Below are 17,449 nucleotides of genomic sequence, written 5' to 3'. Positions count from 1 at the left end.
GAAAAAATTGAGGACAGAAGCATTTTCCAATTGTTGGGGCAAGGAATAGCCACAAATTGTACTAAGAAATATCTGCATTTGCTGTTATTTAGTTAAGTTTTTCCAAATAAAATACCTTTATCTAGATAGCATTTTTGCTTATGCAGGTTCTTTATAATAAGTTTTTACTAGTGTCTCTAAAACTAATTTAATATGTTACTTAGAACATAGTAATGTACAATAAGTTTGGGTATAGGTGCCACACCTTCTCACTGGGTGTGTGGTTATGATAAATGCTTGATTGACGAACAATAGGATGGTATAGTCACACTTTTCCCACTTTCTCCTGTGGGTGGCAGCTCAGCCTTTAGTATGCCAGTAGGTAGATTGGTGATAAATCTAAACGAGGTGGGGGAGAGAACAAATACCTAATAATGTGGTAGTTACAATAATCCTATTTGGTAATAATAAAAATACATATGCGTTCCAGAGGGACACTAAAATTCCTATATGATCTCTGTCCTGAGGTGGAAGTTAGATACCCTCTGCCAGCAATGTGTTAACTCAGTACAAAAAGAAAGTTCCCATAGTGCAGTATGTTTGGAGAGCATATAAGCATTTATTAACCTAAAACATACATAGGAAACAACATACAAAATGATTTTGGCTTATCTTTAATCCTGAATTCCAAGTGTGGTTGTGGACTCTATAAAAGTCCAATCATGATCTCACAAATGTCTCTCTTGGCAAGGTAAGTAGAGGTAGGTAGGTACCTAATACATTTTACCAGGTTCTGGCTTCTTCAAGGGTATTTTCTATTTGTAGTGAGATTACATGTTGCTGCATGAAGCGGAGGGTTCCTAACTTCCACCTCAGGACAGAGATCATATAGAAAAAAGAAAGACCTCTGCTGATATGCTGTTATTTAGCATCCTTCTGGTACACATACTGTATATATTTTTATTATTACCAAATAGGACTATTGTAACTACTATACTATTAGGCGCTTGCTCTCCCAACCCTGTTTTAGAACAAAGTAATGTGAAATTGAAGTATGGCAAAAACTATTTAATATTCAACAGGAAAATACCTGGCTCCCTGTTCAGCAGTCTTTCCTTACTGCCCAGATCCAGAGACACCATTTGTTACTATCTATTTACTGCTACTCCTATGGTATTTTAAAATAAGTGAGATGTAAATATAATATTGCAACCTACTGTACCTCACTGCCCATAAAATAAATGCAAGTTTCTTTCACTCTGGAATGCTTTTTAACATGACAAAGGGGCCCATTTATCAAAGGGAATTTGAAGTAACTTCCCCGAAAACACCAGTTTTTAGGGGTTTACCTCAAATACTAAATATCCCCCGGATGTATGAAGGATACCTGCTGCGATCCCTCCATTGCCGCTGGCAGCCGCCTCCCCCATAGGTTTCTACGGGGGATGCGATGCTGACAAATGTACCAATATCCAGAATGTGAAGCATTCCCGATATTGGCCCCAGCAGCTAATGCCATTTGAAGATAGAGTTAGCTGCTGTAGCCTATGGGGACTTGCCGCATGTCAGCCGGCGGAGGGATCTCCCATATCCCTCCGCCGGCAATGGGAGCCGCTCATGTGCAGTCCGTGGGACGGCACATTTGCAGCAGCCTCCGGCCACATCGCAGGAACGGGCTGCTTTCAGAGCCCGTCACCCTGCATGTGCCGGATCATACATTTGGCCGCTATGATCACATTTTACAATGCGATCTTGGGCGGTACTGCATGCCCTGATCGCATTGCAAAATGCAATCATTAATAAATGGGCCCCATAATGTATTTAATCAGAAAGTGTTATATGGCTACCTTTTTTTGGTTCCGTTGGTTGTTTTTCTTGTTTTTTCATCACTGTAAGTAAAAAATACATAGACATAAGCAACATATTATTGTATTTACAAGCAATACAGATTATTTTTTTTACATGGGACTGAGCCCCCCTATTATACAAGAAATCCTCAGTGTATTTTCCTCCCATCATTAAAAAAAAACATACTATCCCCTCATATAAATTATGGTATTGTTAATTGACTAACTTTCTCAAAGGTAATATATTTAGAGATGATTTATCATAGGTAAATAGTAAAATTAACGTGTATAAATAACTATAGCTTTTTATATGCTCATTACATGGATTGTGTCTAGTTTAATTATAAACATATTAAACAATGGTATATGTAGATTCATTTTATTTTATTATTTTTTAATTTCTCAACCATGGTTGACTGTTTTAAATCATAGAAGTTCCTCTGTCATCTATGCATGTTAAATTATAGCAGTTTTATGAGACTCTTTATAATTGGTTTACCTTTGTTGAGAGGCTAGGGGGTGAGCATACATTTTGTTAATTTATTTTATACAGTTTAAAACACAGTTATCATCACTTTGTTGATGATGATTATGGTGATAATTGGTATAAACACTGATTGAGGTGAACAAACCCAGTAAACAAAACCTAAAAACGTGTGAGTAATGCCAATGGAATCGGTATGTAATGCCAGTGGCTGTTTAGCCGCCAGATCAAATACCGACAGCGGCAGTCTGGTGGGTTGAAATCCTGACAGCTGAAGGTAAGTACCCTAACCCTCCACTCTTCCCCCTAACCCTCCCTTAGGGGTGCCTAACCCTAACCTCCCCCTAGTTCCTAACCCTAACCTCCCACCATTAGTGCCTAGACCTAACCCTCCCTCCCCACACCCTAAACCTAACATTCCCAGGAGGGTGCCTAACCCTAACCCCCCCTATGGAGCCTAACCCTCTCTTCCCCTATCCTAACCCTCCTGGGGGGTGCCTAACCCAAAGTCCCCCCAGGTGTCCATAAACCTAACCCCCCCATGGCTAGATGCTAAGACACCTGGCATACCTTTGTTTGGTATGCCGGGTGTCAGGATTCCATAGTGGGGCTAATGACAGGTAGCAGGATTTCGATGCCTATCTTTAGTCCCATGTTGGGAGGTAATTTTCAGGATATGGGCGGGACAGCACCTGCCAGTGTCCTGACTGCCTCCTATGCCAACACCTAGTCCCAATGTCCTACTAGATCCTAGATCATACTACAAATACATGCTACATTGTTATTCAGGATATGACTGTATACATTACAGAATATAAACAGTTGCTTAGTGATATGGATACTTAAGGGCAATTAGGAGGTGAAATTTAAAAGGGAACTAGATTTGATATTGGAACAAGCTGTGAAGGATTGTTTAATTATTTCTGATATTTTTAAGAAATTATGTGTGGCATTCCCAGTGGTACCAATATTCTACATACTGCTTCAAATACACAAGGACGCACAGAGGCCCCTGGGCAGATGGATCATTTCTGCTCATGGGTCTCTGTGTGAACCTATTGCCATTTTTCTGGATGCATATTTACAACCGTGCATTCAGGAGACTTTTACCCATCTTAAAGATTCAAGTACGCTATTGCAGAAATTGCAAAGTTTGGGTCAGGTTCCTGATGATACCACTCTAGCCACTTTAGATGTCATGAGCCTCTACACTTGTATTCCTCATGAGGCAGGATTGATGGTGGTGAAACATCTTTTAATGGGCAATGTGCAATACAATGGGCCAGATGTTGACCTTTTTTTGAGGATATTAAATTTTATGTTGAAAATACAATAATTTTTTATTCAATGGTAAATTTTACAGACAAGTTACAGGATGTGTGATGGGTTCTGTGGTAGCTTCCTCTTTCATGAATACTTTTATGTGGGAGGTTGGGAAAGGTCTGTTTTTTGAGGACATTGATTATTTGTTAATTTTTTGGCAGGAGGATATTAAGATATTAACAGAAATAGTGACAAAACAAAATCTGTCTGATAGTCCCATTAAACTAACCTTGATGCATGATGTAACACAAATCTGTTTTCTTGACATCTTCATTAGATTAAGCAATGGGGAGATAGGTACCACATTATATTCAAAACCTACAGATACTATTGCATTTTAATAGCTTCCACCCCATAACGACAGTCAGGGGTTTACCCTACTCACAATTTATATGTGTGTGTAGTAGTAACAGTGACAAAAGTGAGGCAGAGAAACAGCTGAATTTAATGGTGTCAAAATTCATGTAGAGGGGGTATCCCTTAAAAGATTTCATTGTTACTAAAGAGAAGGCAATGTCTATTAATAGGTAGCAATTACTATCAGGCCAAGGATACTAAGAAAATGATGCCTTGGGTTAATGAATATGACACCAAAAGTAAATACACAAAAAATAAGGCCAAGAGTCTGTGGCAAAATGTAACTTCAGATCCAGATATTAAATGTTTGCACGGGACCAGGCTGATGCCCAGCTATACGAGGGGCAGAAACATTACCTGTTCACAAAACCTGTTAAAACAGACTTAACAGGTTTTGTGAAGGACAAACCGAAAAATTTCTTGAGCCGCATGAATTGTTGCTATAAATGCCTGGGATGTATGCCTTGTTCATAGTTAAGTACTGGAAACACTATTCAGCATCCATATTCAGGTAGAAGATTTAAGATTGGGTGGCCTTTGACATGTAGCACTAGCCATGTGATATATGTGATTTTTTTTTGCCCTTGTGGCCTACATTACATTGGAAAGACAGAGTGCCAATTCAATATCAGGGTGACACAACACCGTTCGGTCATAAGGGTTGTTTTACAGTCAGGCACCAGTGAACAACTGGTGGCCCAACATTTTGTTAGGCTTCAACACAGTATGGCAACCTTAAAATATAAGATCATTGATCATGTCCCAGTTCCCATACGTGGTGGAGAAAAGGGCAAAAAAACTGATACAACTTGAAACCCGATGGATTTTCCGTCTTGATTCGCTGGCCCCAAGTTGTTTAAGCAAATTTCTATGTTTGATTAATTTCATCTAATATTTGCCCAGGGACTTATGTGCAATTTGAAGAATTATTCGGTAATAGCCTGTAGTTTGATTGCTTAACCACTAGATGGTGGTGTGGGATAGAGTTTTACTGTTTTCAATAAGCTAATGAAGCAAGCTAATGAATTTTGTTTTGAGGAACGATGCTCTGATTAACCTGGTTTTTAATCAGTATGTTTTTTTTTTTATATTTCTACTGTGCACTTTATTTGCCCAGGATATGTATATCATACATGGTCTATTTGCAGATTTTACATTTTTGATGAAAGACACATGGGTCTTTTTGCACTTCAAAAATTTTGCTGAAACATGCTTCAGCATTATCTTAGTATGTTCTCAGTGGTTTATATGTTTTTTAACCTGTAGTCCTGCATTAAGTATGTTTTAATGCTAATAGGTGCACCATTTACTTTTTATCTATGAATATGTAATCATGGTCTGACAATTCATTCACAGGTTGCCATGGTCCTGGGGCCAGACTGAATGAGGTCACTTCCAGTGCAATGGGTCTGCAGCGATGGGAAGTGTAAGTGCAGGAAAGATGGCCGGTGAGACCTGGGCTCCCTCGGGGGGATGAGGGTAAGTTTTATTTGGTTTTGCTCACTATATATTCACTTGTTTATCACACTGTGTGCTGTATTGCTGTCCTGAGGAAGGGAAGAAGTCCCTGAAATGTCAACCAAATAATAATTACCCACACATTGGGTTCATTGTTTGCAAGCCTCTGAGTGTTTTACTGGCATATATTTGGGGGTGCATACCCCCGAGGAGGGCACCAGAGCAAGCTATGGATGTACAATGAGCTGGAATGTCGGGGCAAACATTGGGATATATATATAGGGGTGTGCACCTGCCACTTTTCGTGTTTTGTGTTTTGGTATTGGATTTGGATCTTCATGTTTTGGATCTGGATTGGTTTTGCCAAAACCACCATTCTGTGTTTTGGGTTCTGGGTTTTGTGTTTTAGATCTGTATTTTTTGGAAAAAAAGCATAAAAACAGAATTTGTGGGGTTTTCTGTACCTATGCCAATTTTAACCTCAATAACATTAATTTCCACTCATTTCCAGTCTATTATGAACACCTCACACCTCACAATATTGTTTTTAGGCCAAAAGGTTGCACCGAGGTAGCTAGATTACAATGCTAAGCAACCCAAGTGGGCGGCACAAACACATGGCCCATCTAGGAGTGACACTGCAGTGGCAGACAGGATGGCAGTTTGAAAAACTAGGGTTAAACAGTACATAATGCAAAGAAAAAAAAGAGGTGTAACATGGAATTGTGCTTGGGCCCTCCTACCCACACTTATGTTGTATAAACAGGACATGCACACTTTAACAAGCCAAACATTTCAGTGCCAGCGTCTGCCACATGACTGTGGCTGAAATGATTGGTTCGTTTGGGCCCCCACAAAACAAGCTGGCAATTAAGCTGTCCCTGCACAAACTGGCTCTACGGAGGCAAGATGTCATCCTCATCCTCCTATTCCACTGATTCCTCACCCTCTTCAGTGTTGTGTACATCCTCATCCTCACAGAGCACTAATTCATCCCCGCTGGAATCCACCACCACAGGTCCCTCTGTACTTTCTGGAGGCTGGTCTCCCTGGAAGAATTGATAATTCATTTTGATGTACATCATCTTCTCCACATTTTGTGGAAGCAACCTCCTACGCCTTTCGCTGACAAGGTTCTTGGCTGCACTAAACACTCTTTCAGAGCACACACTGGAGGGGGGTCAAGTTAGGTAAAATAGAGCCAGTTTGTACAGGGGCCTCCAAATTGCCTCTTTTTCCTGCCAGTACAGGTACGGACTGTCTGACATGCCTACTTGAAAGCTGTTACCGATGTAATCCTCCACTGATGTAATCCTCAATGGTGACAGCATCATATTCAGTGACAGTAGACATGTCAGAAATTGTTGGCAGGTCCTTCAGTCTGGACCAGATGTCCAAACTTGGTCCTGTCTGCCCTGCATCACCACCAGTGGGTTGCTTAGGATACTTAAGTTGTTTCCTGGCAGCCCCAGTTGTGGGAGAATTTGAAGAAGGAGCTGTTGATGTGTCACATTCCGCTTCAGCTGACAGCGTTTTCACCAGCAGGTCTTTGCACCTCTGCAGGCTTGTGTCCACCGGAAAGAGAGACACCACATAGGCTTTAAACCTAGTATTGAGCATGGTGGCCAAAATGTAGTAGTCTGATTTCAACAGATTGACCACCCTTGAATCTTGGCAAAGCAAATGAAGGGCTTCATCCACAAGTCTCACATACCAAGTGGAATCTCTCCATCTTAGCTCCTCCTTCACTTTCTCCAGCTGCTTCTGCAAAAGCCTGATGAGGGGAATGACCTGACTGAAGCTGGCAGTGTCTGAACTGACTTCATGTGTGGCAAGTTCGAAGGGCTGTAGAACCTTGCACAACATGGAAATCATTCTCCACTGTGCTTGCCTCAGGTGCATACCCCCCCTCCTTTGCCTATGTCATAGGTGGATGTATAGGCTCGAATGGCCTTTTGCTGCTCCTACATCCTCTGAAGCATATAGAGTGTTGAGTTCCACCGCATCACAACCTCTTGCTTCAGGTGATGGCAGGGCAGGTTCAAGAGTGTTTGTTGGTGCTCCAATCTTCGGCACGCAGTCACTGAATGGTGAAAGTGGGCAGAAATTTTTTGGGCCACCCAAAGCGTCTCCTGCAAGCCCCTGATGTTTTGAGAAAATTCTGCACCACCAAATTTATTGTTTGAGCAAAACATGGGACTTGCTGGAATTTGCCCAGATATAATGCCCGCACAATATTAGTGGCATTGTCAGATATCACAAATCCCCAGGAGAGTATAAGTGGAGTAAGCCATTGGGCGATGATTTCTCTCAGTTTCTCTAAGAGGTTGTCGGCGGTGTGCCTCTTACTGAAACCAGTGAAACACTGCCTTGGAATGAGCTGGCATTTCTGAGATGCTGCTACTGGTGACACTGCTGTTTTTGCTGCATAAGGCGATACATCTACCTAGTGGGCTGTCACAGTCATATAGTCCTTAGTCTGCCCTGTTCCACTTGTCCACATGGTCGTGGTTAAGTGGACATTGGGTACAACTGCATTTTTTAGGACACTGAGGACACTTTTTCTGATGTCTCTGTACATTCGCGGTATCGCCTGCCTAATGAAGTGGAATCTAGATGGGATTTGGTACTGGGGACACACTACCTCCATCAATTGTCTAAATTCCACTGCACTAATGGCAGATACTGGATGCACATCTAACACCAACTTAGCTGTCAAGGCCTCAGTTATCCGCTTTGCTTCAGGATAACTGCTGTGGTACTTCATTCTCCTCACTAAGGACTGTTGGAGGGTCAATTGCTTAGTAAAAGAAGTAGTGATGTTCCTACTTCCTCTCTGGGATGATGAACGACTCCCAGCAGCATCAACAGCAGCAGCACAAGTTGGTGTAGCAATGCAGAATCCTCCCGAGGAATCCTGGATAGGAGAGTCAGTCATGCCAGTGACATGGCCTGCAGGATTACTTCTGATCCTGACTGAGGAGGAAATTGATGAGGAGGGAGTTGATGGTGTGGTTTTCAGGCGCTTGGATACAACAGGAAAAAGGGATTTAGGTGTCCCTGGACTGCTTACGGTCTTAGCCGCAGTTTCTGAACTTGACAGTAACTTTTTATGAACGCTCTGCAGGTGATGTATAAGGGAGGATGTTCCTAGGTGGTTAACGTCCCTACCCCTACTTATTCCACCTTTGCATATGGTACATATGACAAAACAGTTGTTGTCTGGATTTGCATAGAAATATTTCTAGACCAAAGAGGTGGAATGTTTGGTCTTCTGCCCAGGCATGACCGTGATGGGCTTTTTCATCCCACGGACAACAGCTGTCTGGTGCCTGATTTAAACAAACTGCCTCACCATAAGAATCCTCCTCATCAACTTCCTCCTCAGCGCCAGCTACACCAATATCCTCATCCTGTTGTACTTCAACAATGACATCTTCAATTTGAATATCAGCAAGTGGACTGTGGGTGCTCCTTCCAGCACTTACAGAGGGCATGCAATTGGTGGAAGGAGCCACCTCTTCCCATCCAATGTTGGGAAGGTCAGGCATCGCAACCGTCGACACACTTGGACTCTCCATGGGGATTTGTGATATCTTCTTAGAATTAGAAAGCACAGTTCTTTGCTGTGCTTTTGCCACCTTAACTTGTTTGATTTTTGTAGTGGGAGGAGGGCTTCCATTGTCATGTGAAGCTGAACCACTAGTCATGAACATAGGGGAGGACCTTAGCCGTTCCTTGCCACTCCATGTTGTTAATGGCACATTGACAAGTTTACATTTCTCCTCAGATGATTTAAATTTATTCTTTAAGGTCATTTTCCAGAACTTTGCCATTTGGGATTTTATATGCCCTCTACTATGACATTGGGCATTGGCCTTGGCAGACAACATTGATGGCATTTCATCATCTATGTCATGACTATTGGCAGCAGCTTCAGCACTAGGAGGAAGTGGTTCTTGATCTTTACCTATTTTATTTTTATCGGACAAATTTTTGTCCTCCATTTATGTGATATTGATGCACGTGCGGCTAAGGCGCACACGAACACAGAAAAAGATTTTTTTTTTCAGGCACTTTGGGGGTTACACCACCCATCAACAGATGAGCCAGCCGGCCCTTTACTTATGACACAGGCAAACGCTTGGCGCTACTTTTTTGATGCACATGTGGCTACAGCGCACACAAGTCACAAACACAGAAAAATATTTTATTTTCTTCAGGCATTTTGGGGTTACACCACCCTTCAACAGAAGAGCCTGCCAGCCCTTTACTTATGATACAGGTGCTTGCTTGGTGCTACTTTGTTGATGCACGTGCGGCTACAGCATACACAAGTCACAAACAAAGAAAAAAAATTTTTTTTTTAGAGCGCACTTTGGGGGTTACACCACCCTTCAACAGACGAGCCAGCTGGCCTTTTACTTATGACAGAGATGCACGCTTGGTGCTACTTTGTTGATGCACGTGCGGCTACAGCGCACACAAGTCACAAACACAGAAAAATATTTTTTTAATTTTTTTGGAGCGCACTTTTACGGTTACACCACCCTTTAATAGATGAGAAAGCTGGCCCTTTACTTATGACACAAGTGCACGCTTGCTGCTACTTGGTTGATGCACGTGCGGCTACAGTGCACACAAGTCACAAACACAGAAAATTTTTTTTCAGACACTTTGGGGGTTACACCACCCTTCAACAGACAAGCCAGCTGGCCCTTTACTTATGACACAGGTGCACGCTTGGTGCTAGTTTGTTGATGCACATGCAGCTACAGCGCACACAAGTCACAAACACAGAAAAATATATTTTTTTTTTTGGAGCGCACTTTGGGGGTTACACCACCCTTCAACAGATGAGCCAGCTGGCCCTTTACTTATTACACAGGCGCACACTTGGTGCTACTTTGTTGATGCATGTGCGGCTACAGTGCATACAAGTCACAAACAGAAACAGATTTTTTTTTTAATTTTTGGAGCACACTTTGGGGGTTACACCACCCTTCAACAGATGAGCCAGCTGGCCATTTACTTATGGCACAGGCGCACATTTGGCACTACTTTGTTGATGCACATGCTGGTACAACGCACACAAGTCACAAACACAGAATTTTTTTTTTCAGGCACTTTGGGGGTTACACCACCCTTCAACAGACAAGCCAGCTGGCCCTTTACTTATGACACAGGTGCACGCTTGGTGCTAGTTTGTTGATGCACATGCAGCTACAGCGCACACAAGTCACAAACACAGAAAAATATATATTTTTTTTTTGGAGCGCACTTTGGGGGTTACACCACCCTTCAACAGATGAGCCAGCTGGCCCTTTACTTATTACACAGGCGCACACTTGGTGCTACTTTGTTGATGCATGTGCGGCTACAGTGCACACAAGTCACAAACAGAAACAGATTTTTTTTTTAATTTTTGGAGCACACTTTGGGGGTTACACCACCCTTCAACAGATGAGCCAGCTGGCCATTTACTTATGGCACAGGCGCACATTTGGCACTACTTTGTTGATGCACATGCTGGTACAACGCACACAAGTCACAAACACAGAATTTTTTTTTTCAGGCACTTTGGGGGTTACACCATCCTTCAACAAATCTTTACTTATGACACAGACGCACGCTTGACGCAACTTTGTTGATGCACGTGAGGCTACAGTGCACACAAACAGAAAAATATATATTTTTTTGCACTTGGGGGGAGCACCCCTGATGAACAGAGCACCCCCTGGGTAACACTACAGCACCCCTTTAGGACTATAGCCTCCATGGGACACTGCGCAATACAGCTCAGCCAGCCCCTATGGACTTTGGAGTGGACACAGCCCCTGTGGACAACAGACTGCACAACACAGCCCAGCCAGCCCCTATGGACTTTGGAGTGGATACAACTCCTATGGAAAACAGACTGCACAACACAGCCAAGCTAGCCCCTACGGACTTTGGAGTGGACACAGCCTCTATGGACAACATACTGCACAACACAACACAGCCAGCCCCTATGGAATTTGGAGTGTACACAGCCCCTGTGGACAACAGACTGCACAACACAGCCCAGCTAGCCCCTATGGACTTTGGAGTGGACACAGCACCTGTGGACAACAGACTGCACAACACAGCCCAGCTAGCCCCTATGGACTTTGGAGTGGACACAGCACCTGTGGACAACAGACTGCACAACACAGCCCAGCTAGCCCCTATGGACTTTGGAGTGGACACAGCCCCTATGGACAACAGACTGCACAACACAGCCCAGCCAGCCCCTATGGACTTTGGAGTGGATACAGCCCCTATGGACGACAATAGCAGCACAACTCCCACCCTCCTGTTTCACTGTCCACAGCCGGAGTGAAAAATGGTACCGATGCGGTAACCTTACATTGAATCTATATATATATATACATGAGGGCTGATTGAAAAGTAATGAGACTGATGTTTTTATTCAGACTCAGGTGATTCCACAGAATCTGAACATTTCAATACATTTTCGCAATGTTTCAACAATGATTCAAAAGACGTGTAGTAGACTGTTTTGTGACATCATTTTTAGTGTTGCAGCAGTGGCATATTTCACTTCATCATCTGTTGAGAAATTAATAGGACAGCACTGTTCCAGTGCTGTCCTATCAATTTCAGTCAGTGCTGCCAATGCAACAGCAGCAACATGTGATTGGGCATTGTCTTTGAGCAAAAAACACTGATTCTTCAGAAAATGTGGTATTTTCTTCCTCGTGGCTCCACACAAATGGGTTTTTAGGAAGTTTGCATAGTAGTCACCATTAATTCTCTGTCCATGGGGAATCCAATGCTGTAGGATCGTACCGTGCACATCAAAGAACAGCAGAAGCATGACTTTACATGCGAAAGGAATCACATTTAATTTTTTGGGCAGAGGCAAATTTGCATGTTTCCATACTCTGGACTGTTGTTTGAATTCTGGATCATAATGATGAATCAAGACTTCATCACACATCACCATCAATGTCACGAAATCAGGTATCCTCTCCAACATTCGAACAGTGTTCTTGCATGATTCAACTCGTCATCACATATGCTCTTTTGTGAGATTTCTGGGCACCCACCTGGCACACAGATGATGCATTTTCAGTTCCTTTGTCACAATATGCTGAATTCGTCCAAATAAGATGCCAAGTGAAGCCGATAGTTCGCGTAAAGTTAATATTCTGTAATTTTGCAACATCTAAGCAGCTTTGGCAATGTTGACATCTGTAACCGCAGTGGATTATCTCCCAGGATGCACTTCGTCAGTCACTCATGTACCCTTTTTGAAGTGCTTCCACCAATAAAATAGTGCAGCATGGCTAATTGTTTCTCCGCCGTGTGCTTGCTGTAACATTTCATGAGTTTTGTTTCTGCTTTTTCCAAGTTTAACACAACATTCAATCACACGTCTGATGTAATCTCACAGACACATCTTCCTCATCCACCATGACAAAATGTATGAAGATCTTCATACTCACTGACCCCAAACAGAGGAGACTACCACAGCCCAACTGCATGTTCAGACAAATCAATGTATGAGCTTCACAATAACCAGCATAGCATTGCCATGTCTACCTATGGGACAGGAAACAGAGGCAAACTTTTCAATCAGCCCATATATATATGGAGGTGCGGCACTCATGGTCTTTGGTACATGATGCACAGCGCAGCAGGTGTATTAAAGCAGTTTTGAGACCATTAAGATAATAAAGGGAGATACCTGTCAGTAACAACTTCATAGTGTATGGTATCTCTTAAGGAAACAAGACAATTCAACTGAAATAAAGGGTCTTTTATTCCAATGTTAGATGACAAATATATTATGTCTGATGTGATGTGTGATAGTTTTAAGTAGTAAGCTCCCTGAACTTTAGATACACCTCAGTTTTCTTTGTATTTATCCTCATAAAGTGATTTTCTCTATATATAAACAAAATGTATTTCCAGAAGTGCCTCATTTTTAATAGTATATAGTCATAAAATGAAATTCTTGGGCAGGGTTAAAATGATGCACAGTTCAGAGCTCCTGGTATCTGATGTTTTTAAGGATCACTTAATTTATAATTGCTCATGTATGTACAGTATGGTGTCCCTCACCAATCTATGTTTGTCATACTGTATCAGTGCCAAAGTTATCATTGTGCCTATGATGTCCATGAGGTTGTCTTTCACTGCACTACATATTCCCAGTTGTAGAAGGCTTTTTATATGACTAATTTTTCAATCAGCACCACACTGCCTATCAGACATATCATATTTTTGTATCTCACTATAGAATTCACTGTTTTATTTGAAATCCTAACACTTATTTTGATACATTGACTATGTCACTCAGACATGATTGCACATTGCCCATTGTCCTCTCTAAGTTTTTTAATATAAACTACTTTTAGAAATGTGAAGCATTCTTGACATTCCCTCTGCATTTGTAGCAGTATAGTCAATGCATATTAATATATTAATATATATATATATATATATATATATATATATTGCATGTATGTAATATGATTACTATGTTATACAGTGTGTGATTTTAATTTAATTGTGTTATGATATTGTATTTTTATTATATTTATTAATTAGCATTTAATTAAAAAAATAGTATTTGTTTGGTAAAGGCCAATGTAGTCAAAGTGATTAGTACATTTTAGAGCAAAAAAATAACTGAAAACTTGCTCTGAGCCTGAGGGGATGTAAGCCCCTGGGTTTTCCATTATTGTGGTTTGGTCCATTCCCCCCTTTCTTTTGTGTAAATTAGCTCATCTAATTAAGCTGGCTTTTTTAGGTTAAGACTTTTGCTGGTAGTCAATGGTTAAATTGTGGGTCGGATTTACAGTATGGGTTTCATATTAGTAATTTTGTTTTAGCCATCCCTCTTCAGATTTTCTTGTGTCCAGCAATCCAACCAATAGATTGTATTTTTAATTCAATTGTTACATTTAATGTTTTCTACTGTACTTCCAACTGTCAGACACAAGAAGGTGGGAAATCAGTGCTCTTCAGTGGCAATTTTAGTCAATACTTTCAGGTGGGAAATAGTTACCATTTTAGGAAGTGACCTGTTCTATGCCAATTAAGGGGAGTTATTCTCACCAATCTGGTTTGTGCTGGAGTTTATGATCCAATTTATTTAATATTTAAATTCAGCTTTTGACAAGAAGATGTACTGCCAGCCTGCCACATTTATTAAGCATTAAAATTACATTTTATAAATAAAATATGTGATCTTTGGCACCAATTACTGTCTCTTTGTGTTTATTTTGGGCTATATATGTTCGCTCTAGGTTAAGGGAATCTTAGGAGATTATTAAGGTGATGGCTTTGGGATGAATAAAAGATAATGGTAAACCCCTGTGAGGCTTAGAGAGCTGAGAGTTGGTCTTGAAGCTGCATTAGTCATTGGCATATCTATAATGGGTGTAGGGGGCCCAAACCACACACCCAGAACCCATAATTATACTTACCTCTCCAGAGTCCTGCATCGGACAGCATTGCAGTACAGCAGAAATCATTTGGAAAATGACTTGGTGGCCATGTGTTTTGCATATGTGCATTAGAGAAGTCTCCAGGAATGGGTGCCATGTTCCCAGAGATCTGCACATGCACAGTAGACTCTGGCACAAAGCTGCATGAAGCCTGCACACTCCTCTCTTAAACTGTTTCTGGTGGTTATGTTTTCCTGACAGTATGTTTCTGTAAAATCCACTGTAAAATATTAACTTATACTATTGGAAATTGATAGTGGACCAAGCATTAAGATTTATGTATGCTACTTATAAGGTTATAATAACATAAAAATACCTACAGAAAATTCTTTACTAGACATTGTGGAAGGATGCCAGCGTAATTGTAAACATAATGTTTTTGGATGATGACATTCTTGCAAGTATTACTCTATCATTTATGCTTAAATTGTTTATATGAAATATATAGAGTTACCTTTCTTTGGTTCTGCTGGTTGTTTCTCATGTTTTTTCATTGCCATTTCTAAAAGAAAGTTATTCTGGTAATGAGATTTCATACTATAACAACTTTATCATTGGTAATTTTGAGGGTTGTTAAGGTGTATGGTTCACAACCTTACATCTATTCACTAAGAACATTCAAATCCATTTTCTAGAAGTAATTATAAATTGACATGGTGTCTAATTCATACCTTATCTACACAAGAATCAAATTGATGATATGAGGAAAGATGATCTGGGGCCATGGGTTCAATTAAAAAAAGGACACTATCTGTGTAGAGTTTGTATGTCTTCTTTCCACAGTCCAAAAACATACAGGTAGATTAATTGGCTCCAGACAAAAAATAAACTCTAAGATGTGTGTATTACTCTGGTAAATAATTATGACTGTAAGCTAACAATTATCCCATGTACTACTAATGTGAATATCTTGATATCGCAATGCAATGTAGATTACGGTGGCATTAAATAAATGCATAAAATATTATAAAAATATCACTTATATCAGTGGTGCTTAATGTATTTTTGTTATGCCTTTTTTAGTGTTCCATTATTCTGTCCACTGAAAAGTGGCAGTTCCTATTTAATAGTCAAAAAACTAATTCTTGGACTGTTGGGGTCCAGACCCATGGTTTGCACAGTACTGGCATAGATCATGTAATAGTTAGTCTTGTTGTATTCAATTCAAAAAATAAAAACAATATTAAACCAAGTATAGCAGTGACAGACTATTAGAAGTATCTGAGGACCAGTTATACGGGTACACTGCTAGCAAGTAGCACATTGTAATGTAGTTTAACATACAGAACTCCATAAATACATTGTAGGTGTAAGACTTTGTATGATATTCTTCTAGAATGTATTCTAAAGTCGGAGATACAGTACTGTATTTATCAGATAGCGAGCTCCATTAAAGCTTTTTTTTTTACACTTTCTTGTTTATAAGTTTAGAAAAAAAACTTTACCTTTCATAGGTTTTACTAGTTCCTTTTTGTGTTTTTTCTCTGGTGTCTCTGAAAAAAATTGATTAAATAGAATTTTACTACTCTACACATATGTCCATTTAAAATAAATTATACTGTATGCCCATAACAAAACTCCAACCACACTGTTTCATATACAAAATAAAATTCAGCCTTGGTATTCCTTGATACTGATTACTAAAACAATATCTATAGCTACAGTCAGGTCCATAAATATTGGGACATTGTCAGAATTTTCAGATTTTGGACTCTATTCACCACCACAATGGTTTTGAAATGAAACAAACAAGATGTGCTTTAACTGCAGACTTTCAGATTTCATTTGAGGGTAATTACATCCAAATCAGGTGAACAGTGTAGGAATTACAACGGTTTCTATATGTGCCTCCCACTTTTTAAGGGGCCAAAAGTAATGGGACTATCAACTCAAAAGCTATTTCATGGACAGGTGTGGGCTATTCCCTCATTATTTCATTATCAATTAAGCAGGTAAAAGGTCTGGAGTTGATTCTAGCTGTGACATTTGCATTTGGAATCAGTTGCTGTTGACTCCCAATATGAGATCCAAAGAGCTGTCACTATCAGTGAAGCAAGCCATCATTAGGATGAAAAATCAAAACAAACCCATCAGAGAGATAGCAAAAACATTAGGTGTGGCCAAATCAACTGTTTGGAACATTCTTAAAAAGAAAGAATGCACCGGAGAGCTCAGCAACACCAAAAGACCCGAAAGACCATGGAAAACAACTGTGGTGGATGACAAAATAATTATTTCTCTGGTGAAGAAAAACCCCTCACAACAGTTGGCCAAATCAAGAACACTCTCCGGGAGGTAGATGTACATGTGTCAAAGTCAACAATGAAGAGAAGAGTTCACAAGAGTGAATATAGAGGGTTCACCACAAGATTCAAACCATTGGTGAGCCACAAAAACAGGAAGACCAGATTAGAGTTTGCCAAACAACATCTAAAAATGCCATTACAGTTCTGGAACAACATCCTATGGACAGATGAGACAAAGATCAACTTGTACCAGAG

At 40.6% G+C, this 17,449-nt stretch overlaps 1 protein-coding gene across 1 annotated transcript in view; it reads right to left on the bottom strand.

The window, feature by feature from the left end:
- LOC148509478 (uncharacterized) overlaps nt 1-17,449 on the bottom strand; it is a 621,587-nt gene that overhangs the window by 80,012 nt on the left and 524,126 nt on the right. The window contains exons 63-65 of the mRNA XM_088443077.1: nt 16,394-16,441; nt 15,403-15,450; nt 1,827-1,868 (exon numbers count right to left, since the gene is read on the bottom strand). Coding sequence (XP_088299203.1) covers nt 1,827-1,868; nt 15,403-15,450; nt 16,394-16,441 — 138 coding nt within the window. The remainder of the gene's footprint in view (nt 1-1,826; nt 1,869-15,402; nt 15,451-16,393; nt 16,442-17,449) is intronic.

The sequence above is a fragment of the Taudactylus pleione genome, unplaced genomic scaffold, assembly GCF_031769625.1.
Source record: "Taudactylus pleione unplaced genomic scaffold, aTauple2 ptg000326l, whole genome shotgun sequence".
NCBI classification, from domain to species: domain Eukaryota; kingdom Metazoa; phylum Chordata; class Amphibia; order Anura; family Myobatrachidae; genus Taudactylus; species Taudactylus pleione.
The sequence above is the reverse complement of the archived record's forward strand: the minus strand, read 5'-3'. Positions and strand labels throughout refer to the sequence as shown.